Genomic DNA, 26,448 nt, shown 5'->3' on the forward strand with positions numbered 1-26,448 from the left:
ACCGATGAGTTATCCTGGACTTCTACCTTCTTTGCTTAGATTCTTACCCTCTGTGGCCCCTTGGTTACAGGCAGGGCAGGTAGGTCCAGAGCACAGGCTGGTCACTGCATCTCTTTGGAAGGCTGTTACGGCCTTGACGCCAACATTCCTCCTCCAAGAGAGGAAACTACTGCATAAAAGGTCAGTTCAGCTGGGAGATAGAAAGGACTTTGGATTTTGGAATCCTGGATCCTCGCCTGGGGACCTATTCACTGTGTGACCTCAAGGATCCTAGAAATGCTCTGAGCTGCAAGATGTCCATATGTAAGATGAGGCCTGGAGCCTACACACTCTCTGGGCACATATGCCTCGAACATGCGGTTCTTTAACTCGCCTCTTACTGAAATCTTTACTGTCTGCTTCCAATATCCCTTCCAATCAGTCACAAGGGACAGAGCCATCTGTGACCAAGATGTGGACCAGGGTGAGGGCTCACTCCTGACTATGACTGTCTGGCCCTGACCTGTTTCTCACCCTGAGCTCAGCTAAGCCAGGCCTGGCCACATGCACAGAGGAACCACCCAGGCTGGCTCTGCCCCCACTCATTAGCTCAGGGCAGCAGGCAGCCAAAGCAGCAGCTGCCAGCATGGGCAGTCCTTCGCCAGACTTTGGCCAGGGGTCAGAATCCACAGGCTATCTCCTGGTGCTCCCCCATCCGGCCCACTGTGGTACCCCCACCTGTCAGGACCACTACCTTCCTGGTGCCTGCTGGGCTGTGACTGACAGGTTCTTCTGTGCCAGGCTGGGAGATAGGTTCTGGACACTGGACAAGTTAGGGGAGACCTGGGGCCTGGGCACTGGCCCAGCAGACCTGGGCGAGGAATCTGCCTTGTGCAATACAGGTAGGCTCTAAAGAACAGACAGTTTCCCAGGCTAGACAGCAAGCCAGGCTACCAGACTTGTACCAACATGGAGGCTGGCACTCATATCCTGGTCCATGGAAAGACTGACTTTGAAGACCAGGGACTGGTTGGCGGTCACACTGGAAGGCAGGGGCAGTGGGCCAGACTCTGGGTCTTCCTGATCCCAGTTTGATTTCTTTCTACTGCCCTGGGGCTTTTTTCTGGTGCGTTTCATGTGCCCAGTGTGAGTGCTGGCTGAGGACTCCTTACTCTGTGTTTTGCGTTGGACCTGCCAGTATCGCCCATTGCCTGACTACTATCTTCAAGGCTCTCTGAACATTCCCACATGAGGCATTCAGGCATGGAGAGATGAATCAACTTTCCCAAAGTTACACAAAGTGAGAATAGCATCCATCCATCCATCTATCCATCCATCCATCCATCCATCCATCTATCCATCCATTCATCCAGCAATTACTAGCTTCCAGCTTCCTATATTCCATAGGTTTTGTAGTGGGGAAAGAACAGTGAACAAGAGAGACCCAGTGGTTGCTCCTGGAATCAGTGGGACCTGCCAAACAGCGAGTGAATAATCACATAAAGTCAGAGCTGTATCACCGTGGAAGTCTGTAGTACTGTGGAGGTATGCAATGGGGAGATGCTGGCCTGGGAGATCAGGGGTCTCTTCTTGGAGGAGGTGAGATTGTAAGAGGAGTGCAAAGGCTGGGGTGGGAGGGGACAGTGTTTACTCAAGAACTGGAGGATTCCCATTATGGCTGGAGCAAAGGTAGAGAAGCGGGGTCATGCTGCTAGGAAGCTGGAAAAGCCAATGAGTGAAGACAGCCATGTGGGGCCTGGAGTTCTCTTCATCCTGGGAACAGTAGGGAGCCATGGGGTCACTTTGGTACTTTGATGCTACAGTAGCAAAGGGAAACCTGCCTTAGAAGGAAATTGGCAAAGTGGCAATATTGGATGTGCCTAGAGCAGGTGAGAAAACAACACATTGGCCTGCTAAGTGGTGGAGAGACGTGGCCAAATTCAAGAGATAAGGCCGAATTCTTAGACATAGATTGAATGGGGTGAGATGTGATTCCTGATGCCAGGATGGGCACGAGATGGCATGGGGAATACTAGGAATGGGTGGCTTTGGAGGAAACTAAGGTGGGCCAACATTTGATGCTGTGTAGAAGACATGAGGAGCAAGGCCAGGGAGGAAGTGAGAGTAGGGTATCTTGGAAGCCAAGAGAAGAAAAGGCTCTAAGGACACTGAGTGGTCACCAGGCACCAATGCTACTGGGGGACCACACAGATGAGGTGACCCTTGGATGTAGTTGAGGTACAGTGCCCACAGATGAGGTGTTCCTTGGATGTAGTTGAGTTACAGTGCCCACAGATGAGATGTCCCTTGGATGTAGTTGAGGTACAATGCCCACAGATGAGGTGTCCCTTGGATGTAGTTGAGGTACAATCCCCACAGATGAGATGACCCTTGGGTGTAGTTGAGGTACAATGTCCACAGATGAGGTGTCCCTTGGATGTAGTTGAGTTACAGTGCCCACAGATGAGATGTCCCTTGGATGTAGTTGAGGTACAGTGCCCACAAGAGACTCAAGAGAGAATTGTTGTCATGTGGTAGTGAGTGGGATTGGAAGGCAGCTTGAATAGAGACTGGCAGAACCATAAAACAAGCCACTGGACCTGTTGGACTAGACAACTGTGGTGACTGGACTGGCTGGGGCTGGTGTCTACAGAGGGATGAGGTGGCCTGAACCCTTTGTAGCTCCTGATAATGAAACAGATGAGGGAGTAGTTTGGGACTTCATGCCCCACCCTAACCACCTCAACTATAAACCTGCCTGCTGGGAAAGCAATAAAGCCAAAGATGACAGAAAGAATTTGAGACAAGAACCCCAGGATCCCCACCCTGGTCTGAGGTGGACCAGCATGGACAGGCAGAGTACAGTAAGCCAAGCTGGATGACTAGACTCAGGACACCAGAAAACATGGTAAAATGCTTAGAGTAAGAAGTTATATATGCATGTATATATACATATTCTGGCCTTATTTAGGTATAATTGAAAAGTAAAAATATATATTAGACATACTTACCTACTATGAGTGATACCATGTAATCAAGCTAACACATCCACCCCTTCACAGTTGTCCTTTTGTGTGTATGTGGTGGGAATGCTTAAGACTCACCACATTTAAAGTCTACAGTATAATATTAACTACAGTTGCCGTACTGTATAGTAGATTCCCAAATGTATTCACCTTATAAATGGATGTTTGGACTCTCCGACTGACACCTGTTTTCTCTATCCCTAGACCCTGGCACTACTCTTTTACTCTCTATTTTGTGAGTTCAATGAGATTCCACATTAAAAGAAATAATGTGATATTGGTCTTTCTGTGCCTGGCTTATTTCACTTAGCATTATGTCTTCCCTGTTAGAGGAAGTTACCTATGACATGTATGTGTGTGTGTCATTTCCCCACTCATTGATGGGTAGATGTTTAAGTTCATTCTATATCTTCATGTGATGATGCTATAACAATACAGGGATGCAGATACTGCTTTACGATGCTGACTTCATTTCCTTTGGAAATGTACACAGATGTAGGATTGATGGCTCTATACGAATCCTATTTTTAACATTTGAGGAGCTTCCACAGAGTTTTCCACTGTATGAATTTGCATTTCTAGTCATAGTTTAGAGAGATTTCCTTCTTCCCACACCCTCACCAATATTTGCAATTTTTATTGCACTTAATTAATTTTGTATATCTGAGTGTTTGTGGGGTGGAGCGGCACATGTGCTGTGGTGTATGTGTGGTCAGAGAACAACTTGTGGGAATCAGTTCTCTCCTACATGTGGGTTCCAGGATTGAACTCGGGTCGTCAGACTTGGTGATGAACACTTTTACCTTCCCAATGCTGGCTACTTCTTGTCTTTCTGATAACAGCCAACTTAACAGGTGTGGGTGGGGATGGCCTACAGGTTCTGATTTGGACGTCTGTGGTCATTAGTAGTACTGAGCACCTTTTCTTACACCTGTCACCCGATTGTATGTTTGTTTGTTTGTTTTGAAACAGTTTCATGCAGTGTGGGCTAGCCTTGAATTTAGTGCATAGTCAAGGACGATGACCTTGAACTTGTGATCTTCCTCAGTGGCCAAGTGCTGACATTACAGGTATGTGCCATCATGCTAGCTTTATGTGGTGCAGCACTCAGGGCTTGGTATATGTTAGGCAAGCACGCTACCACAGAGCTATACTTCCAGCCCTCATTGCCTGTTTTTTTTCTTTGGATTTTATTGTTGTTTGTTTGTTTTCAGAAGGGGTCTCACTGTGTGTCCCTGGCTGTCCTGGAACTCACTTTGTAGCCCAGGCTGGCCTGAACTCCCTGAGATCTGCCTGCCTCTGCCTCCTGGTAGCTGGGATCAAAGGCGTGTGCTATCATAGCAGGGCCCTTTTTAAATCAAGTTGGTTTTCTAGTATCGGGGTGTGTGAGTGCTCCATATGCTCTGGGCACTGACTCCTCATTAGACGTGTGGTGTGCACACGTTTTAGACCATTCTGCTTCTTTAAGTCAGTGGTCGTTTTTCCTTTGCGACACAGCTTTTCAGCTTCTCGTCACCCACTTGTTTATTTTGCTTTCGTTGCTTATACTTTTGATGTCAAATTAAAAAAAAAAATCATTGCCAAGACCAATGTAAGGATCCTGGGGAAAACTGTTTACTTCTAGATTTTAACAGTTTCGGATTTTACATTCAAATGTTTATAATTAAGAAAAAACATACATTGAAATATCCATATGAGAAAAGACTTAGTGGACTTTCTTATTGCATACTTTGTTGTTCTGTATTGTAATCAGATGTGGGAAGACATCAAATTCTTCCCAGGGTCTAGGGCCCAGCTCTAGGGTTTGGGGGAGTTCTTGGTTCTCCCTCTGCGATTCCTACCTGGGGCTGGGGGTTAGCACTGAAAACCATCTCTGGGTTCTGGCAGCTGGGCCTTCCTTCCCAGAAGCCCTTCCTTCTCCTTTCCATTTGCATCTCATTAGCACCACTTGGAGTTGCTGGCAGCTCAGCCTGGAGCTCTGGGACCAGGCTGTAGCCTGGCACAGGCCCTGCTCCCATCGTGAAAAGGGGAGTAGGGATGCACGCCTCCCTCTTTCCACCCTACATGCTGTGCCGTAGGGTCAGAGGGACTAGGATGTTCTCAGCTCTTTACACTCCCATCCAGGCTCATGTTCCCTAGACTCCCCTCCCTTGTGTGTTCCTATGGCAACAGGGTGATGGTGCAGGGGTCTTGGAGCATCACAGTCATCCAGCTACCCTCCCCTCCACAGCCCAGGCTGGATTGGTGACAAGCAGGGCCTCAATCTCCTGAGATGATCAGTGATAATTGGTTTATGGAAATAGCTGAGAAGCTGAGGTACATTCCCAATAGAAACCAGCCTCCCGCCAAGCCAGCTTTCTGCCACCTGTCCTTCCCTGGTTAAGTAACGGAGCTGGGGGAGGAGAGGGCAAGAAGCTGGGCTGAGGCTGGTGGGGTTTTTCTGGGCAAACCAGGCAAGAGCTTCACCTGTTGTTCTTCAGCACAGCCTCTATGCCTTGTGGGAGAGGGGGTGTGAGAAGGGCTGCTTGTCATTTAGCCAAGCTTTGCATCCTCGGCCCATTAGTCTGTGACCGTGTTGGGTGCACTGTTGGAGAAATGGGAGAATGAGACCCGGGATCTGCAAGAAGCCTCAGTTCTGGGGACAGACAAGAAACATGTGTTGCCGTTGCTAGGGGATCTACTCTGGTAGATCTGGCTGTCTGGAGGAGGAGGAGGTCTGAGCAATGCTTTGAAGGTGAAGATTTAGTGGTTGTACACATGAGGGCTGGGGCAGGCATTCTCCAAAGGGACTGAGCAGTGGGCAGGAAGTGCCTGATGCAGGCAGGGAGGTGTCAGGTAGAACTGTGGGAGGCAGCTGGAGCTAATTTCCCTCCAGAGGGAAAGCTGGCTGGCTACAGTGTTGCCTCACATGCTCTTGGAGGAGAACTGAGGCTCATGAGGTGGGGGCAGCAGACACGGCATGGCAGGCCACTCCATGGCAGAAGTAACTAGGGGGAGAGGCAAGGGCCCACAGCGGGTGGCTGGAAGTTGCACAACCTCTTGAACCCCCAAAAGTCAGGAGAGGCAGACTCCAAGTCTTTCTGTGACAGGAGAGTAAGGAAGGACTTCAGAAAGTAGCCAAAGAGCCAGATGACAGAGAAAGACTGGAAGCCATTCCCCAGCCAGGCTTCAGGTAACAAGCAGCATCCCAGGAAAAAAGTCCGTTCTATATAAGGTGATGGATGGTGGAGGTAAATGACCAGAGGAAGGTAGTGAGCCCACGCTGAGTTTTTTCCATGTTTACCTTTCCAGCTCACTAGCCCATTCCCATTCTTAGGGGCTGTTTCCATTTCTAAGTATGTGTCCCTAGTTCAATTTTTTCCCCCTAAGACAAACTGAAACTCAAATCTGTGCTTATAACATCTCCTCGGACCATCCCCACCCCACTCTGAGCCCAGCACAGGCACTACAGACAAGGGCCTTGCCCTTGTGAGGTCAGGCCCTGCTCAGCCCTGGCAGCAATTACCACACAGCAGGGGACAGAACAGGCCTCTCATTTGTACAGCCTTAGCATGACATCTCTGGGTACCACAGTCCCTTCAGGAGCTCAGTTTCCAAATGTTCATCAGATGGTTTCTGTTCACAGATCCAAGCCCACCCCTACCCCAGCTTCCACAGCTACTTACACCACCACATAGGGCCACGGCTCAGAGCCATCCTTGCTGGCAGGAAGGTTGGTAGCTCCGTGCACAGTGACCGTGACAATCTCCTTATTATAGGGAGCCAGGTAGTTGGTGTCAGGACCTGGGTCCAGGGAGATATCCAGGGGGTCCCCTGGTTCTTCAGGAACCTGTGGGGAGAGCCAGGGCTAAGTGGACTCTTCTGATGGAAAGCTTCTCTCTACTATCACCCATAACCTCTACCAGGCATTTGGAAGCTTTTTGACATTGTAATTTTGGCTAGGGAACCATGTATTTAATTGTAAAACAAAGGAAAAATCAGGAAGAAATTTCATAAAAACCGCTGAGGGTGGTGCACATTTATAATCCCAGCCCTTAAGAGGTAAAGGCAGGAGGACCAGGAGGATCAGAAATTCAGTCATCTTCAGCTACTCCAGTTTGAGACCAGCCTGGGTTATATGAGACCTTGTTGCAAAACAACACATGATTGGTCAGTGAATTGGCTCTCCCTTTGGCTGTGTAAGCCTGATGACCTGAGCTGGATTCCAGAAACCCATGGTGGAAAGAGAAAAGTGACTTCTAAAACAGTTTTCTTCTGATTTGCACTCACAGACATACACAATAGTAAATAAAATACAGTCAAATACAAATTTTATGTTTTAAGTAAGTCTGTGATTTTGTGTTGAACTGTGCTCACAGAGAGTCTTGGCTGTAGACTGGGTGGACCTGACTGTCTATTCCTCCCAGTACCTTTTCCTCTCTGTAACATCACCCTGCTTCCTGAACTATGGAACAGTAGCCTAGGAAGCCATTTTCTCCCTAGCTCTGTCTCACACACTGCATATCCTCCAGGGTCTCCCTTGCTTCTTCCCTGGCCCTTGGTGTGTCCCCTACTGCAACAGAAGTCAGGCCACCTTGGCTGGCAAGCACAGACCCTCCAGAAGCTTCTGCAGGTGCCTCTGTCTATAAGTCCTCAGTGCCACCTGTTCCTCAGGTCCTAGTGACTGCCACCTTTCTTCTTTCCTACACCTCCACCTGAGGTCACCAGTGTCATCTCACACCCATCCTACGGGACACTGAGGGCTGGGGCCAGGCAGGAACGACCACTCTGCTCCACCCTCCTGCCTCCTAGCATGGGAAAAGGAAACAGCATGGCTTACCCTGGGAACATTTATGAATGCCACTTAATTAGATTCTCAGAGCCATGGTACTGCATGGGTGATCACAGCAGGAGCCACAAACAACCCCCTTCTTCATCCCCAGGGCCCCCCAGCCCTTGTCCTGGTATTCCCTTTGCCTGGGCAGCTCTTTCCAGAAGACTCTAAGCCCTGCATCCCTACCACATCCCTCACTTGCTGTAGGCTGTGGTCCCTGCCTCACAAGTTGTCTCATTAGGAGGTGAGAACAGGGCTCCCCAGCCCTACACATGCCAGTTCCACGGAGGCCTCCTCTGCCTGTGACTGAGGAGTGAACCCGCTCCCTCCCCCAACAGGACCCAGCAGGGCCTGTCACCATCTGCAGAGGTGTTGATGAGAGTTGCCTGCCCCCACTGCATGGCAAGTGTGGGTGGAAGGGAGGGGAGCCTTGCTAGGTGGGGGAGGGGGAGCATTCACAGACTCCTCTAGGTCAGAGGACTTCCAGCATCCTGCTTCCACTGTGTGCCCTGCCACACCCTGCGGGGGGTCACCCCCCCCCCCCCCCCCCCCCGCAAGCTTGCTTTCCTGTGTTCTGATTGATACAGGGGTGACATCAGCTGACAAGCCAAGAGACCTAGGTCACAGCACCTTTGTCCCTTCTGAGATGCTCCCTCTCAGAGCCTGTCTCCCTGCACACCAGTGGGAATGTCTAGAATGATTTGTGATTCAGCTTTTCCAGGGCTTGGTGTGTCTAAGGTTCCATGAAGTTAGGCTTGGAGAGGTGAGTGACTTCCTTTGTACTGCCAGATGAACCTCCTTGCTGCTGTGAGGACACAAGCCTGCCATGGGTGGGCTCCCTGGGGCCACAGAAGTAAAGGCTCCTTCCCATGGCAGTTGTCTAAGGGTTTCTATGAGTCCTTGGCAACCCTGGAGGCCACCAGGCCTCTGCCAGGTCCAGAGATTGGGTGTCTTCCTTCCTCATCTACTCCATGCCTGCCTCTCAGGACAGTCTTCCAGGAAACACAGCTTACAGAAGCGCTGCTTGTGCTTCGTGTGTGTGCTTGAGGCCAGCTGCTAGACAGGCATCTCCTGGTGAGGCCTGCAGGCGTGGACCCCATGGACATGCTGGGCCTAGGGCCTGGGAGGCTGGACCCAAGTTATGGCCTGTAGGGGGCGGACACGAGATGAGTCAGGGCTGCCAGCCTTCATTTTGCCTCATTCCTTCCTCATGGTGTCCTTGCATCAGGACCAATGTCTCTGCCTGTCTCTGCCCCTGGTCACACTGAAGAATTTGTGGAGCAATAGGAATATATATATATATATATATGCATATGTATATATATGGAGGGAATTGTGGGTAAAGATGCTGATCCTGGGCAGAGAATCTTTTTCCATGAGAGCAGAGCTCCAAGCTCATCACAGCCTCTCAGGCCCCACTCTCGCTCACCCATGCAACACTGTTAAGATACAGAAATCAGCAGAATACAGTCTCACAGACCACAGACAAGGGGCTGGTGGTAAGCACAAAGTCTGCTGGTTTCCAAGCCGAGTTCCCTCAGCTACCCCTTAGGACTCAGGCCCCGGGAAGGCTTGGAAGCTGCTAATCCCAACATCTTGTCCATCCATGCAAGTAAACTTGACCTCCACAGGTAAGGAGTAGCCAGCAGATGTCCCAGAATGCTCGTTGCTTGGGGCAGAGTTGGGTGTGTGAGGAAGGAGAGGGGTGTGAGTAGGCAATGGGACCAGTAGCAGACAAGTTACACCTTCAGCAGGCTTCAGGTGGTTCTGCCAGGGAGAGGGATGAATGAGATTCACTCCATCCTATCTGCTGTTCCAGCGATCTGGGGAGCCATGGAAAGCTAAGAAGCCCGTATCTCTCTCCCAGAAGGGTCCACATCTGAAAGCACACTAGCTGAAGAGCCTGAGCTAGGTCCTCAAGAAGGATGCTGGCCTGAGAGGGTCTTGTGACCCTGATATGCCATTTGGGCAAATTATTAGACTCTGCTGAATGTTGGGCTTAAAAAAAATGGTCTCTCGCCGGGCAGTGGTGGCGCACGCCTTTAATCCCAGCACTCGGGAGGCAGAGCCAGGTGGATCTCTGTGAGTTCAAGGCCAGCCTGGGCTACCAAGTGAGTCCCAGGAAAGGCGCAAAGCTACACAGAGAAACCCTGTCTCGAAAAACGAAAAAAAAAAAAAAATGGTCTCTCAGGCCGGTGAGACGGCTTAGCAGGCAAAAGTTATTCTTGCTGCGTAGGCCTGGCAACCTGAGTCGGATCCCTATAACCCATATAAAAAGCCAGGGGAGGTGTCATACATCTGTAGCCTTAGCACTGCGGAGGCAAGATGGAGGATGGAGACAAGAAAACTGCCCAGAAACTCGCAGGTCACTCACTACCCTGCATGTGGGATGGGCAGAAATGACGAGAGATCTTGCTTCAGAACAGGGTAGGAGAATGCCAGTTTCTAAAAGTCATCCTCTGAACTCTACACACACCACACACACCACCACCACCACCACCAACAAAAACAACAACAACAACAAAAAAAAACCAGAAAAAAAAACCCCAGTATTTCACAATCCTTCTAGTTTTGATGACCGACCTTGCCTGGGTACTAGGGTAGCTGGTAAAACCCCTTTATACTGAAGAAAAGGACTCAGGATATGAGACCTCTCCACTCTTTTCATGCTTCTTCATGCAGACCCGTTTTTTGGGTTACTATGCCTGCCCCTAGGGCTTGCAGCCTCAGGACTGATTGGAAATCGCAAGGAGTTGGAGTGCCTGACACAGGAGCACCTTTTCACACCACGACCCAGGGCTGAGGTGCCGCTCAGTGGGAGAGCACATACTGAGCATGTACAAGGCCTGAGGCTGGATCCTCACACACACACACACACACACACACACACACACCATACTTAAAATGTCAGTAATCATAGGGAAGATAACTGATAGGTTTGACTACAGTTTTTAAAATTTCAGGCTGGGGAGATAGCTTGCAGGTAGAGAGCCTCCCTGTTATGCACAAGATCCTTGTATTCAATCTTCAGCACAGGAGGGAAGCCTCACAGTGTGGATTATAACCAGGCTTGGCGGCTCTTGCCTGGGATCCCATCACTTAGGAGGCAGAGGAAGGAGGATCACCACAAATCTGAAGGCTTGCCTGGTCTACATGAGTTCTGGGCCAGCTAGGGCCACACAGTGAGACCCTGTATCAGAAAGCAAAGGAAAAAAAAAGAAAAAAGGATGACAAGAGAAAGCTGCCTAAGTAAAACAGAGTGAAAGTTTCTAAGGAACAAAGTGCACTGAAATTTAGAAATATTACCCCAGTAAAAAAGTCACGAGCCGAGGAATGGCAAAAGAAGTTAAAATGAGGGGGCTGGGCATGGCTCAGTGGGTAAAGTGCTTGCTAGTACAACTTTATTGAGCACCTACTATATGCCAGGTAATGTTCTGAGCACTGGGTATACAGTAATAATCAACAAGAAAATAAAAAGGGGCAAAAATATAGAAAAACTGAAAACAAGCATGTGGAGCAGCATTCAGATCCCCAGCACCCACACAAAATCTAGGCACATGGCAGACTGACTCTGTGATCCCAGTGCTGGTAGGGTTAGGGGTGGGGGATATAGAAAGGCATCCTAGATCCCTGGAGCTCAATGGCCAGCCACTCTAGCTATTCAGTGAGCTCCAGGTTCAGTGAGAGACCCTGACTCAAAAAATACAAGGGGCGGGGTGATAAACAAAGACATTTGATGTCTGCTTCTAGCCTGCATGCATGCACACATGCACACATACCTGCACACACACATGTACACACATCAAGGAAATACGAATATATGATATTGTAAGGCAGGCATCCTTAGCATGCACCCACTGCCTCTGGTCTGTTCTTACAGATAAATGACACAGACATAGGTCTGGCTGGTGAGAGGTAAGCAAGCCCTTATGTTGAACTGTTGGCGTTTTGTGGCTCTGGTCCCCTCCTGGCAGGTTTTTGCTGTTCTTCCACATCTCTTTATTGAGCTCCTATCTGTCCTGTGCACTGTTCTGAGTGCTGGGGAGACAGCAGCAACCAAAACAGACTCCTCCCCAAACCCCTTCTTTGCAGAAGGTCAAGTTCTGTGTTCAAGGTGAAGGCAAGGGTGAGTTGAGAGAAGAAGGGAGAGCCATACAACCAAGGACGGTATGGCAACTGACGGGCAACATCAGTGGGCTCTCAGGCAAGGACAGGCCAAGTCACCCTTTGAGAACACTGCGTTTCATCTCTGATGGCCTCAGAGAACAGAGCATCTAAATCACCACTCTCATTTTATAGCAGGGACTGAAGCCCAGAGACGGGACACTTTGGTCAGCATCAGAGAAAGAGGATGAGGTCACGCAGCTGTTACAGACTCTGCCACAGCCTTACCTTTGTCTTTTGCCGTCCCATCCTCTTGGGGGCAGGAGTGTTCACTTAACAATCTTGGGGGTTAGGGTCAGCGTTGGGTCTTGGCAGGTGATCACTCAGTCATCGGTTGGCCCTGCCAGACAGCTGGCCCAGGTGCCTTGAGTCTTTGCCCATGAGTGTGGTCCCATGAGTGCCACACACTGGCTTTGGGGGCTGGACCGGGTAGGGGAAGGATGAGTGGGTGTATGCAATCTGGATCTTCCTCAGAAGTGAGAGATTTTGTGGGTGGAGGTGCTTGGGGGTATTTGGGCCATGGCCAGCTAAGCAGGGAGTTAGGGAATTGATTCTTGGCACCCTCAGGAGGGTGAAGTGGGGTGATCCTTGCTCTGCCCAGTCCTGGGAAAGTACAGAGTTTTCCATTCAGTCTGATCTCCTAGGCAACACTGTATGACATCACAGGGCAGAATCAGTCACCCAGATGCAATGCAGCAGGGTGGAGTCAAAAGCCCTCCTCTCTTTCCTCAGAACTGCCTGGTGTCCAGTTCCCGCTTTCCGGTTCCTGCTGCCTGTGACTGGCCCACCACACTGTGTGCCCAGTCCCTTGCGGTTCCTAGAACAGCCTAGGAGACCTAATCACTGCCCTCAGAGAAGTCGCCATAAAGTTCTATTGCTCTTGAATCAGTAGCCATCTAGCCTCTTTGGGTATTTAGAATCTTCCTTCTGCCTAGCCATAATCACAGCTGGGGAGATGGCTCAGTGGACAAAGTGCTTGCCTTGTGAGCCTGAGGACCTGAGTTCAGATCCCTAGCACCCATGTAAAAATCAGGGCACGGTTTACGTGCATCTGTAATCAGCACTGGGAAACAGTGGTAGGTGGTGGGCCCTGAACTCGCTGGCCATCCTAGACAGTGGGTGAGGCCCAGATGCCATAAGAGAACCCACCTCTGGCTGAGACTGAGGCGCCCCTCATTTGCACCCCAGATCCTGTCTTCCTTTCCCACTGTTCCGTGCCTCAATAGGTGATCCTCGGCGATGACCACACTGGCTTCTAGTTGGGCTAGGCTTCCTTGAGGTGCCTGCAGGGATCTGGGGAACTTCATCCACACACCCAAGGCCACTTGGGATGCTGTCCCAGAAAGCTGCCCTTTGGGCTGAGTTCCTGTTCCCAACTCCTGCCCTTCAAGCCTGGGGTCACAAGGTTGCTTGATATGACAACTCCCTTCTTGTCCCACTTAACCCCGAGGCAGCTGTTACGTGAGTCCCTCTTGTAGGTCTGTGCTCACACTTGACATCCTACCTACCATCACCGCCGCCATCATCCTCTCCCGGGCACCTTTCTACACCCCAGCATTTAATGGACACATACTGAGTGGGGGCTCTTCCCAGCAGCTGTATAACTGGCTCAGTTAAGCCCCACATTATGATCCTTGGAAACAACCTTTACCACTCTCTTCGTCAAATGAAGAGGCGATGCCCTGAGGACATAGACCTGCCTAAGGTCACCCGGCCCTGAAGGTAGAGCTGGGATTTGAATCCCGGCCTGCTGGCTGGGAAGTCTGTAAGCACAGCCAGCAAGGCCTGCAGGCTCTCCCTTCCCTTTGGGAGAAGGAGTTGCATTCTCCTGACTTCTCTTTCAAAATCAGGGAAACGCGGAGAGCGTTAAGACCAGACGCGACCATCTGTGGGTTGTTTTGGTTGTGAATGTTTGGTGCTGGCGATTGACCCTAGGCCATGGTAGGCAAGGCCTCTGCTATGGGGCAATTGACCCTAGGCCATGGTAGGCAAGGCCTCTGCTATGGAACCTCTGTTTAGTAGCCTCAGCCCTTGCTAACCTTTTGAATAGGGCAGGCAGATGGCTCAGGACAGCCAGCTAGATGGTGGCATCCGAAAAGAGCAAGCTGGTGTGTCTTGGAAGCTCATCTGAACAGAGTGACCTGGCATCTGGAGGTACCCAACACTAACAGATCATTTGTCCCCATCCTCCAGCAGGTAGGCACAGGACCACTGAGCTGTGGCTGGTAGTCTTAACGTGGCCCTGGTCCATTTTGGGTCAAACCCTGTGGATGCAGGCTGCAACGACAGAACCTACTGGCCGTTTAGGCCACAGTTAGCAGTGGAGGGTCCAAGTGACTACTTCCGTCTCCCCTCAGTCCCTCAGTATGCAAGGGGAACCTCAGTAAATGGCAACTGGGCTGAATTGGTGTGTTCATGTTTTTGTTCCAGGCCATCTTTGTGACAGCTTCTGTGGCTGTGTCTTGTGGCCTCTTGTTCTAGTGGCCTCTAGTCCCCAGGACAATTAGGCCAAGCACTAGCAAGTGAGCAGGAGAGACTGTAGCTACAAAACACATGATATCTTGAAATCAGTGGGACCCACCTTTAGCCCCGGTTTGCTCTATCCACTCTGACCTTAGTAGCCTCTGACCTAAGCAGCTGTGTTGACTGACTTCATGTAGAGGGACAGAGAGTATTAGACAAGAGAATGGGGGCCAGGAGGAACTGGGCAGCCCAGAGAAGGTTTCCCTCTCATTTCTACAAGTTTATATGATAGAGAGCACCCATGGCCCTGGCTTTACCTCCAGCAGACACAGGGGTGACCTCACAGAGAGTAGTACTCCTATTGGCTGGTTCTGCTTCCATCTGCTTAGCAGGCACATTGATTGATGGCCCCACTGGAAGATTCTTCTCAGTGTTGAGTAACCAGAGCTCCCATCGAAGGCAGCTCAGGTCCCACTGCCAACTCATAAATCACTTTGCTAAAGATGCAGCGTGGCTTTTGAACATTTTTCTTTTAAAAAAATCGATAACTCATTAACAAGTGATTGAATAAAGGGTAAGCGAGGAAGCTACCCTCTATTCCCTTCCATTAGGCAGGGGCAGCGGTGGTAGGTACCCTGCCAAGGTGGAGGGTGTCTATTTAGCAGGAGGCTTTTGTGGAGCAACCAATCTTCAGCATACTTTTGGGTCCTCTCAGCCCCACCTCTCCCACCAGTCGGGCCTGCATGCCCCAAGAATGTCCGTCCACCTCTCCTCCCTCCACCCGCTATGCTCCAGCCTCCCCTGAGTAGGCAATGGTTTCTTCAGCCTTTGGAACCATATGTATGCTGCTCTATCTGTCTGGCAGTCCTTCCCCGGCCGAAACCATAGACAGTTAACCACCACCAAATCTTCCCTGAAACCTGACCCCACTTTCTTTCCCACATAATTGTATCAGACTCACAACCCACAGACATCCCCACCAGAGCTCATGACCCACTATTTACTTCTCTAGGACAGGGTCTGCCTTCCTTGAGGGCAGGAACCATGCCTGGGGAAGCTAGGTCTCAGGGGCAGCACAGCACAAGGTCTGTATCAGGTAGGTGCTTGGTGAGGGAGGAGATACATTAGCATTGAACGCTTCCCCACATCTTCTACATTAGCCTGGGATAGTGATGCCTGTTTCTCCAGTGTGGTACCCCTTGGTGCCTTTCTCATCACAAGAGTGGAGAACATCTGCAGATCTCAGAATGACTAACATTCAGTGGATACCTAGAATGTCACAGAATAGCTCTATGCGCTTTGTATAGGTTAATCCTCTCTCTAGTTCCTATGTATTTATTGTTGTTTTGAGACAAGTCCTTGCTATGTAGCCCTGGCTGGCCTAGAACTCCCTATAGAGTCCAGGCCTGCCTTAAACTTGTGGTGTTTGCATGGCCTCTGCTTCCTGCGTGCTGGGATTATAGGCGTGTGCCACCATGCTGGGCCTGTAGTTCTCATTTTAAAGACAAGGAAACTAGAGCTAGGAATGTAGCTCAGTTGCTAGAGTGTTCGCCTAGCATACACAACTCTGTCCCCAGCACTGCATAAAACTGGGCATGGTGGCACATTCCTGTGATCCCACCACTTAGGCCAAGGAGGATATGAAGTTCAAGGCTACACAGTATGCTTAAGCCTAGGCTGGGTTACATGTTGAGAGGAGGGAAAGGAGGAAGAGGAGGAGGAGGAGGAGGAGGAGGAGGAGGAGGAGGAGGAGGAGGAGGTTGAGAATACTGAAGCCACACTAAAGAATTTGTATTCATCACAGCACCCTCTCTTACTGAAGTGCCTATAGGCAACCTGGGATTAGTGGGGCGTTAGAGCCCAGAGCACCCACCCCATGATGAGTCTAAAGGTCAGCACTGCAGCCAGGATACAACAGAAGGGCTGAGGAGCTCCAATTAGAGGAAACTGCTTATTCAGGCAGCCTGAGCCTGCAATGGCTCTCTCTCAGACCTCCAGCTCAGCACTGGTTACTCCTGCCCATGCTGCCTGCTGCCTCCACTAGAGAGCAGAGCCTTTGGCCCTAATCTCATTTGAGGCCATGAAATCACATTTGCAGTGTGTTAATGCAGCATGGAGCTGGCCCAGCTGTCTTGTCTCCTGGCAGAGAGAGGAGCCTAGAAAGCCATCTCGCTGGGAGGGAAGTCTCTTCAGGAACACCAGGAGACAGAAAGCAATTACTCTGTAAGAGGAAGATTAAAATAATGTCTACACTCGCCAATGCTCACCCAATTCAGCACCATTTAGCTGCAATGACTTACGGCACGCTTTCTGCTGTGGGGAGAGGGGGGACGCCATAACCAGGCCCTCACCTGCCCCCCAGCTCACCACCTCCCCAGTAGTCTCCAAGTCCCCCAAAGAAACCACCATCTCCAAAGCCCTGTGTCTTTGCCCAGCTGTCCTCTGCTTAGAATATAGCCTCCAACCTTGTCTCTGCCAGTAACCTGCCTGAGGATCCAGCTTCCTGAGCTCCTGTTCTGGGCTTCTATGTACTTTACAACTGATCTATACTTCTGTCATGACATCTTCCCCAGTCCTTATGACCCAGGAATGGAGCTACACAGGTGAAGTCCCACAGCCGAAGGTCAGCAGAACTTCCATTACCTACCTTCCTACTTTACTATCCTGACCATATATATATATATTCCATGTTCATTGATTCAATCAGCCTTTGATTAAAAATATATTAAATGTATATTATTAAATATATATTTTAAAATATGTTTTTAAACCTTTGGAAAAATAGTTTCTAGGGTTCGCATGCTTGACATGCTCAAGGACTGGGCTCGATCTCTGGCACGTTGAGAACACTAAAATAAAATTGCATCTGCACTGACTGTATAGACTTTTGAGTCTCTGAACAATACAGTGCAACTATCTACATTGTACCTGCGTTGTGTTAGGTACTGTAAGAAATCTAGAAATGAGTTAAAGAACCAAGTGCCGCTGCATACTCCTGTGATCCAAACTCTTAGGAGGCTGAGACAGGGGGATCACAAGTTTAAGGCCAGCCTGGGATGTCTAGTAAGACCTTATCTCTTAATAATAATAATAATAATAATAATAATAATAATAATAATAATAATAATAAATTTAATTATTATATTGTAATGTATTATATTTAATTATTATAAAGAAAGATTATACAGGTTCTGTGCAAACACCATACCATTTTACATAAAGCACTTGGGCATCTACAGATTTGGGCTTTTGAGGGGTCCTTGGCACCAGTTCTCAGGATACCAAGGGCAACGGTATCATCTTCTCTTCTGTTTCTTTAGCTTTCCCAGAGGGAGCTGATTTGTGTACCCTCCTTACCTGATAACTTTGTGCTCACTATGTTGCTCTTGTCTGCCTGAGGGTTCTGAGAGGCTAGACCTGGCTCAGGACCAGGGATCAACAAAGCCTGCTTCCTGCAGGTGGCAGGTCAGGGTCCTCCAGGACAAAAGCCAGGGGACCTTCCAAGTTGTCTATTTTTTAAGGAGTTTGGGGGATCCTGTCTCCTCCAAGAAGCCTCCCAGGACTGCAGGGAAGCCAGTAAGTCACTTGATCTCCACAATCATCTTTCGAGGGAGGCATTATGGCCCTTCTACAGAGGAGGAAACAGAAAAGTAACATGACTCCCGCAGGAACAGGAGGAGGCGGTGAATTGGAACTCAAGCCTGAGTCTAAAGTCTGGCGGTGGCACTTTGTTGGTGTAAACACACACACACACACACACACACACACACACACACACACACACACACACACATACCATCGTTCTTCAGGCAGCATATCGGAAGGTTTACTCATGTGTTGGGAATTTTTATGCAACATTTCTTCTAAGTCTCATGAGCCAATTCTAGTGGGTCACAAGGTTTATCCTGAACTCTGCACTTTGACAACCCCAACTTCACTCCAGCCTGGCTCTCAAGCCACTCAGTGCCCCTCCCTGTGGGGGTCAGCTGAACACTGGGTTACCTGTCTTGGCTGCTCTTGGTATGATATATCATATCATATCATATCATATCATATCATATCATATCATATCATATCATATCATATCATATCATATCATATGATGCCACCAGGAAGCAAACTACTTCCTTATGATCCTATCCCAGGGGCCAAGAAAGTAATGAGGGCCCCCTTTCAAGGGACTGAGGCAGAGCTTGCAAATTGTGAGTCTGCCTGGGCAGGGGTGCAGCTGGTCATCCCCTCACCCCTACCCTGGTGCTGACTGCTAGAGCAGAAAGTCTGGAACATGCTACGGAGAGCAGGATTCCAGCTTGGCCTTTGCTGCTGACTCGGCAGGACCTTGCCTTCTCTAGTGCTTAGTTCCCTCCACAGAAAGTTCCCCCCACTGTCAAGGCCACCCTGCCCACTGTCTTAAGACCAAGGTGACGCTCTAATGCAATGGTTTTCAACCTGTGGGTCGAAACCCCTTGGGTTGAACGGCACTTTCACAGGGGTTGCATATCAGATATCCTGCACATCAGATGTATTTACATTATGACTCATTACAGTAGCACAATTACAGTTATGAAGTAGCAGCGAAATAATTTAATGGTTGGGGTCACCACAACATGAGGAACTGTATTCAAGGGTTGCAGCACTAGGAAGGTGAGAATCACTGATTTAACAGGCTTTGTGGATACCCAGTGAGTTCTGCCTTTGTCAGTCTGGCTCAGAGTAGCCTCCAAGACAGGAATGCCAGAGTTCCTGGAGATGCCACCTCCTCTTACACATCCCCTCAGCACACCTGCAATTCTCTAGTTCCTGATTTCTCCCTACCAGCCAGGATATACCAGGATATAGAGTCCCTTGCCCAACTCTATATCCTGCCTCTACACTGTGCTCTTTCTGAGAGCTCCATCTCTCTTCCGCCCCATCTGTCCTTGAGGTAAGGCTCAACCATTTCCCTGACGTCTGTGAGGGGCTTTACACCGTGCAAGCCTCACACCCTCCTCATCGATAGGCACCACTGTACCCATTCTTCGGCTGAGGACTACGAGGCCCAAGGAGGTCAGTGCCTCCATCTGAGTTGTAACTGTTCAGATGGAGCTGGGAACTGAGGTTCAAAGTCTTCTGAATCCTTCAACAGCTGCTTTTCTGCAGTCACCTGAGTCCTTGGAGTTCACTTAGAGATTTTGTGGGTTTGGAAAGTCACTGTCAGTGCCTCCCATTTCCCTGCTGTGCCTACCTGGGCATTTCCCCAAGGGCCGGACACACAGAAACTCAGTCTACTGCTTGGGAGAGTGAACAGAATGAATGAATGGATGGGCAGATGGATGAATGAATGGCTCCCTCCCTATGTCAAGTGAGGTTGGACCACAGTAACACAAGGCAGGCTGTAGGCGCCACATGGAGGAAGGACACCCATATGCATGCTCCATTTATCCTGGAAAAGGGACTGATCTCTGCTGGCCCAGGCCTCTGCTGACCCTGAGACTTTGCAAACCCAACCCAGGCTGAGGGTGGCTGTGCTGACCTCTGCCTGGGAGGCCAACCCTCGCTGAGACCAAAGTAACCCGGCTGTCAGCTTTCCCTGCTGCCTGCCCCCGTTTGCTGTCAGAGTTGTATTAAATACCAGTTTCACACAGCGCTTTAATCTCACCTCATACATCACACATGCCATGTCCCCAAGCCTCTTAGTCACTTGGGAGAGATTGTGTTTGGGGGATCTGTACAGAGATGAGGCCAGGAGGCGTGGGTCTAGATGTGGAGGCATGTGTATGTTTCTTGTGAGCTTGTCTTTGTGAGAGGTTGTGGTGTGTTTCTGCATACCTATAAACACTATGTACATGTGTGTTCCTGTGAGCCTAAACATCTGTGAAGGTGACTGCTGGAGATGAGAGGCGGGGCCACCTCTCTCTCTCTCTCTCTCTCTCTCTCTCTCTCTCTCTCTCTCTCTCTCTCTCTCTCTCATGCAGGCATCCAGGAGGTGTGAGTCAGCACCAGTCCTTGCTGGTGGGAGAGGGGAGAGGCAGCGAGGAGGCGGGCCAGCAGGGCCATCTGCTCTGCTCTGTTCCCTTACAACAATCTGCTAAGGGAACTGCTTCCCAGACTAGCACCCAGACTGGCCCTCTCTCCACCCTGCCGTCTAGTATCTGACCCAGGGATGTGGGACTCACAAGTCCATAGCACCCCTCTTTGGGGAGACTGGCCAGGCTAGAAGGAGCTCTCTTGTTTTCTAGGTGCAGAAATGGAAGCCTGTACTATTTGCTTGTTCAACACAGGTTTCCTTGTGAGCTTGCTGCTGGAACAGTCGGCTTTCACTAAAACACCTTCTGCAGGGCATACTGGACTGTGCATTTTCACTTAAATCTTCCCAGCAACAGCCGACATAGGAGTTGTTCTTACCCATTTCACAGGTGGGGAAGTGGAGGCTGAGAAAGTCCTGTATCTTGTACCAGGTCAAGATGCTGCTAGATAAACCAGAGCTTAATCTTCATCCAGGGTCATCTTGACCATGTGCCTGCCTGTCATTGAAGGCTGGCTGCTCTGTCCTCTCAGCTGATAGACCAGGGGCCCCACGACAGGAATCCAGGTCTATAGAGGCAGCTTGAAGATGAGTCAGGGTGAAGGCAGAGGACATCAATACAGGACCCCTACAACTTACGAATCTTTGAGTCTCATCCAGGATAGCCACACTGGGTGGGACCCCTGGGTCTTCCCTAGAGGATTCCTTGAATAGGAACTATTTCATTGCTGGTGGCCAACAGGCCATTATGGGAACAGTCAGGCCCTGGCTCCTCCCCTTGGTGTGTGTGTGTGTGTGTGTGTGTGTGTGTGTGTGTGTGTGTGTGTGTGTGTGTTGGGGGAGGGGTTGGAAGTGCTCTCTGCCCCACCCTCCCCAGGGCCAGAACTGGCCACCCCACTGCTCTGCCAGCAGCGGACTTCCTGCCCTAGAGACAGGCTGCACCCTCCCTGTGCGGTGACAGCACTCTCGGAGAACGCCTCGACAGCGCCTTTGTTCCTCAGAAATAAAAGAAAATCGAGCTACAAAGGGAAACCTCAGGTAGCTTTTAGCAGGGCTCAGCTGCCTGGGGCAGAGTGTGTTTAAGCTGGAGGCACTTGTCACTGGAGCTTGAGGGGAGCCCCTCAGACCCCGCCCAGTCCCTATGTGGTAAGCGGGGCGGGAGGGTGGAAGTCCCATGATCACGTTTACTTAAGAAAAAAGCTCTTTCAAATAATGGCAGAGGAGGAAAAAAAAAAATCAATGAAAATTGATAGGGAATGTAAAACAGGGCTCTGTGTGTGTGTGTGTGTGTGTGTGTGTGTGTGTGTGTGTGTGTGTGTGTGTGTAGAGAGGGGGGGAAGAGAGGAGAGAGAGAGAGAGAGAGAGAGAGAGAGAGAGAGAGAGAGAGAGAGAGAGAGAGAGAGAGCGAGCATTTGCCAGGGCCCAAACTGACCTGCTTGGGGCTCCAGGCCCAGGACGGTGGGGGCGGGGAGTCAATCCCTGGCACGTGCCTGCAGAAGGGCGCTGGTGGCTGGGGGAGGGGTGGCAGCTGAGTCTCTAACTCGAGTTAAGAGAGAGATTAATATATTCAATCTGCTCCAGGGTAATTGAGGGAACAATTGGAGTGTTTTTCTAAAGCCCATAAAACTGCCTCATTTGCAAGGAAGGGCTAGCTGCCTTGCTGCAGTCCGCAGATTTGACAGAGGCAAAAGAGGCAGAGAAGGGACAGGCTTTGGGATCCCAGTACAGGGCAGACTGGGGGGCCAGCCACATCAGCCAGGGCAAGGGGCTGGCAGTCCAGTTCTAGCCTGCTCTCTCCCGCGGCACCTCCCAATGCTTCCTTTTTCGTACTTCCAGAATTATTTTCTCAACCCCATCTCCCAACCTGTGAAATGGGCCACAGCACTCCTCTCGACCAGGACTGTGGCAGGTGGAAACTTTTGAAAGACCAGGGAAGCGGGCTGGCACTGAGGGACCGGGGCATGAACAAAGAGGTGCCCAGGTTTCCTTCCCCACCCTCCAGGCCAGTCGCCTGAGAGTGAATGGGCAGTAAAGAGTGGAGTTAATGAAATCCGCATCGTGTGCCTCTCCCGCTTGAACCACTCCAGTCTCCAGGGCAATGGGAATAGCACATGCAATAGCAAGCAATAAAAGGCATAATGAATTTAAAAGCAGCTAGGAGAGGGAGAGTGAAGACCGGCGGGACTCTGGCCCGAAGCTGGAGGGTTCCTGGGGTAGCGAAAGTGCTGGCCTGCCGCTCTAGCCAGAATCGGGACTTGGAACAAACAGGCTGAATGGGGGTGGGGAGAGGGAGCGAACAAAGGGAAAGGAATGGTGACACCGCCGAGGTGTAGGGACCGAGGGGAGAGGTGAGGTAGCAGGCCACTCCGCTCGCTCCGTGGCCGCTCGGTTCGCCTCCACTTCTTCTTAATAAAAGCCCCCAGCTTGTTAGCGCCAGAGCCACGGTCGGAATCCACAGGCTCAGAGCCAGGTGCTTCGCATTTGGTGATTGCTTTACTAGCTTTTTTTTTCTTTCTTCCTTTCCCTCTTCCTCCGGGGCAAAAACAATAATAATAATAAAATAAATAAAATAAAAAGGTGTTTTAAATGGAAGAAATAAAAAAAAAAATTGAAAGCGTCCTTTAAAAGGCTCCAGGGGAACAGAATCATTTCCATGAAACAAAACTGTGATTGTTTGGGAGAGGAGACTGCAGGGAGGGCTCCCATCACACCCTCCTCCCCTCTTCCTGGGAACCACAGGGTCTTGCAGGAGGAAAGTGAGGTTTGCAATGGCAGGAATCCCCAAGGTAGCCCCCAGAGCTGCTAGCAAGGAATTAAACTCAATGTTTCCAGAAACTCCATCCCTGGGAATTTCCAGCCCAAAGTTTCCCTCTTCAACAGCCCTGCCTGTGGGACAATGTCCCTGAACTTTCAGGGAAGCAGTGGCCCTTGAGGGAGTAATGGCTCAGGACCCAAAGTCCCTTCCCTCCCCCACCCCACTGAGGGGTATAGTTTTGGGGAGTTGGTCAGAGCTCAGACTTGCCTGTACTTTCTACCCTCCTCCCCTCAGAAGCCCTTTGTCTAGCACGGTACAGACCATCTACCTCTTTTCCAATCACTGCCCCTTCTTCTGGGCAAGGACACATGATTAGTCATATGATCTCAAAGCTGCCAGAAGGTGAATTCGGGCAGTACCAGGTGTGGGCAGACACCTCAGGAAGCCCCTGTGCCCTGGGGGAGGGTGACAGCCAGCGGTTACAGAGAACCTGAGGTAGCTTCTGCCTGTGCTCCCAGGATCCTCCTTTGTGAGTCAGAACACCCCGAGGGACCTCCACATTGAGCCTCTGGCTGTCCATGTTGGAAATATTCATGGCAACGGTTCCTGCTAACCGCCCCCACCTCCAGGGAAATATTAGCTCAGAGCAACTGCATTTGGTGTGACCCGTTAGAACCAAGTGACCTGTGCACCATGGCCAGGAAGCAGGAGGATTCAGACTCAGTCAGCAGACATTCACACTGAGCTCTGATCCTGGTCACTCCCTGCCACCCAGTTAGATGCCTGCCTGCCCTTCACCCCATTGTTCTATTCCCCCTACCCCAATGCCCTTCATCTGCTGTGGCTTGGGAAAAAAAAATGGCACACACTATGTAAAGCAAAAAACACTCATGAAACTGAAGGTCTAAGCTGAATAGATTGTTGAGACACCTGGTACCAACAGGGCTGAGAACAGCCTGGAAGGAATGAAATCCACGCTGGTAAGGCTTCCTGGAGGAAACGGCTTTGAACTGAAGCCTCTGTCTCTGGAGCCCAGAAATCTGTTCCTAGACTTGAACTGAATTTTGCTGCAGTTGCGCTGGAACCCCAAAATGAAATTCTCTGCTGTCCCTTCTCCTGTTCACTGCCTACCTCTCTCCAGTTCCTTCTCCTCCTCTTCAGTTCTCAACCAGAAAGCCAGGGGAAGCCCCCTCTCCTGGATAGAGTCCCCCCCTTCCTTATGACATCCTCTTATCTGGACATCCTTGTCCCTATCCACAAGGCAGGGAGACAGTATGGCTAGGAGGGCCCTATGGTTCCAAGCCACAGGTCCAAAGAACCAGTGGGCCCCACTAGCCTTTTGTGTCCTGCCTAGGCCTCCAGGTGACAAAAGGAGGGCCCTGCCTTCCTTAGCCTGAGCTGCTGGCCTGAGCCTGTCTAACTACAAGCATGTCCCCTGTTCACAAGGAGCCCTCCATTGTCTGTGGGCTCCGGCACCGTCATCAGGACTGTGATTGCTGACCCCCCGCCCCCACCGAAGGAGAGCGATTTTCCTCTCCCTTGAAAGCTATTTTCTTGTCTTGGTAGAAGCAGACATCTGACACTTTAAGAGGGAGTGTGGCGCAGAGATGATGACTTTAAATAACAGAAATTAGAGCTGCCGAGGTCGAGGCAGCCATCTCGCCAGCCCCCTCCCCCCAGCAGTCCCAACCTCTTTCACCCCCATTTTACACGGTAGCCTGAATGCACTGCCCATGTGGCCCAGGCTGGCCAGGCCGTGCCGGGACCCAAAGAACAGAGACAGCTTGTTCCTGGGTTCTGAGCCTCCTCCCTAGATAGATAGCACTGTTACACTGAGGGGTGGGGCCCAGGCTCTGGACACAGGGAGCTTTCAGATTCACCTAGACTACCCATCTCATTTCACAACAGAACAGAATGGAGCTGAGCACAGAGCGGGTCAGAGAGGTGTGTTAACTGATTCAGACGTGAATGGACAAAGATTAGAGTGGGCCATGGAGTAGGCCAGGAGGCCTGGGCAAGAGCAGCTGTTCCTGGGTCCCTGTCACATGCCGCCTGCTTACTTTACCTCAAATCCCTTCCTTAGAGACCCCTCCCATGCCTCCCTTTTTGCCTTCAGAATTGAATTCCCACCTCTGCTCTTGGCCGTGGTAGCTTTAGTGCCTCCCACTTCTTCCCCCATTAGGACCTCTTCATGACCAACTCAGTCTACCTCCGGGGCGCTACTCAGTGCCAGCCTAGATTGTGTGAAAGAGAGAGAGACAGAGACAGACAGACAGACAGACATACACAGAGGGAGAGAGAGAGACAGAGACAAACACACACACACACACACATACATACACACAGAGGGGGAGAGAGACAGAGACAGAGACAGACACACACACACACACACACACACACACACACACACACGGGGGGGGGGAGCAGGATAGCTGTGCCTTGGAGTGCCACCTCAACTTGTCCCTCTGCTGCCAGCTGAATCATCCCTTGTTCTTTGCTAGCTTATACTAGACCTCACTCCTGGAACCTTCTCCCCTAAGCCTAAAATTGTCACCCCTAAACCTCACCCACCTTGTGTGGATCTGACACAGCCAAATATGGAATGGAGGAGTGAACAGACAGATGAGTGGAGAAGGGACGGGGGACCCCTCTCAAATGATGGAGGAGTGAACAGACCGATGAGTGGAGAAGGGACGGGGGACCCCTCTCAAATGATGGAGTGAACAGACAGATGAGTGGAGAAGGGACGGGAGATCCCTCTCAAATGATGGAGGAGTAAACAGACAGATGAGTGGAGAAGGGACGGGGGACCCCTCTCAAATGATGGAGTGAACAGACAGATGAGTGGAGAAGGGACGGGGGACCCCTCTCAAATGATGGAGGAGTAAACAGACAGATGAGTGGAGAAGGGACGGGGACTCCTCTCAAATGACACATCTTCTGAGAAAACCTTTCCTGGACTTATACTCCCTCTTCAGAACATTCCTGCCAGCCTTGAGGACCATGTGTGAAACCCATATTGTATCCAACTGTATTGTATCTAGTGACACTCCATTCTTAGGGGCTGACCTAGCCTTGGATTCCACAAGCTTCTACTGTGTTCTACGATTCCCAGTAGATGTTGAGATTTAGTGGAATCCAGAATCCTGGGTGTGTTTTCTCCATCCGTGAAATGAACTACTGCTTGCTCTGTGTATTCTCAACTGGACATGATGCCTCGATGCAGAACATGGCCATAGTGGGA

General features: G+C 50.5%; 1 protein-coding gene across 1 annotated transcript in view; it reads right to left on the reverse strand.

Annotated features, from left to right (window-relative positions):
• The window catches only part of Ccdc33 (coiled-coil domain containing 33), a 102,473-nt gene that overhangs the window by 74,227 nt on the left and 1,798 nt on the right, over nt 1-26,448 (reverse strand). The window contains exon 4 of the mRNA XM_052761970.1: nt 6,671-6,834. Coding sequence (XP_052617930.1) covers nt 6,671-6,834 — 164 coding nt within the window. The remainder of the gene's footprint in view (nt 1-6,670; nt 6,835-26,448) is intronic.

This window comes from Peromyscus californicus, unplaced genomic scaffold, assembly GCF_007827085.1.
Source record: "Peromyscus californicus insignis strain IS unplaced genomic scaffold, ASM782708v3 Scaffold_11__1_contigs__length_118956290, whole genome shotgun sequence".
In the NCBI taxonomy this organism is placed as follows: Eukaryota; Metazoa; Chordata; class Mammalia; order Rodentia; family Cricetidae; genus Peromyscus; species Peromyscus californicus.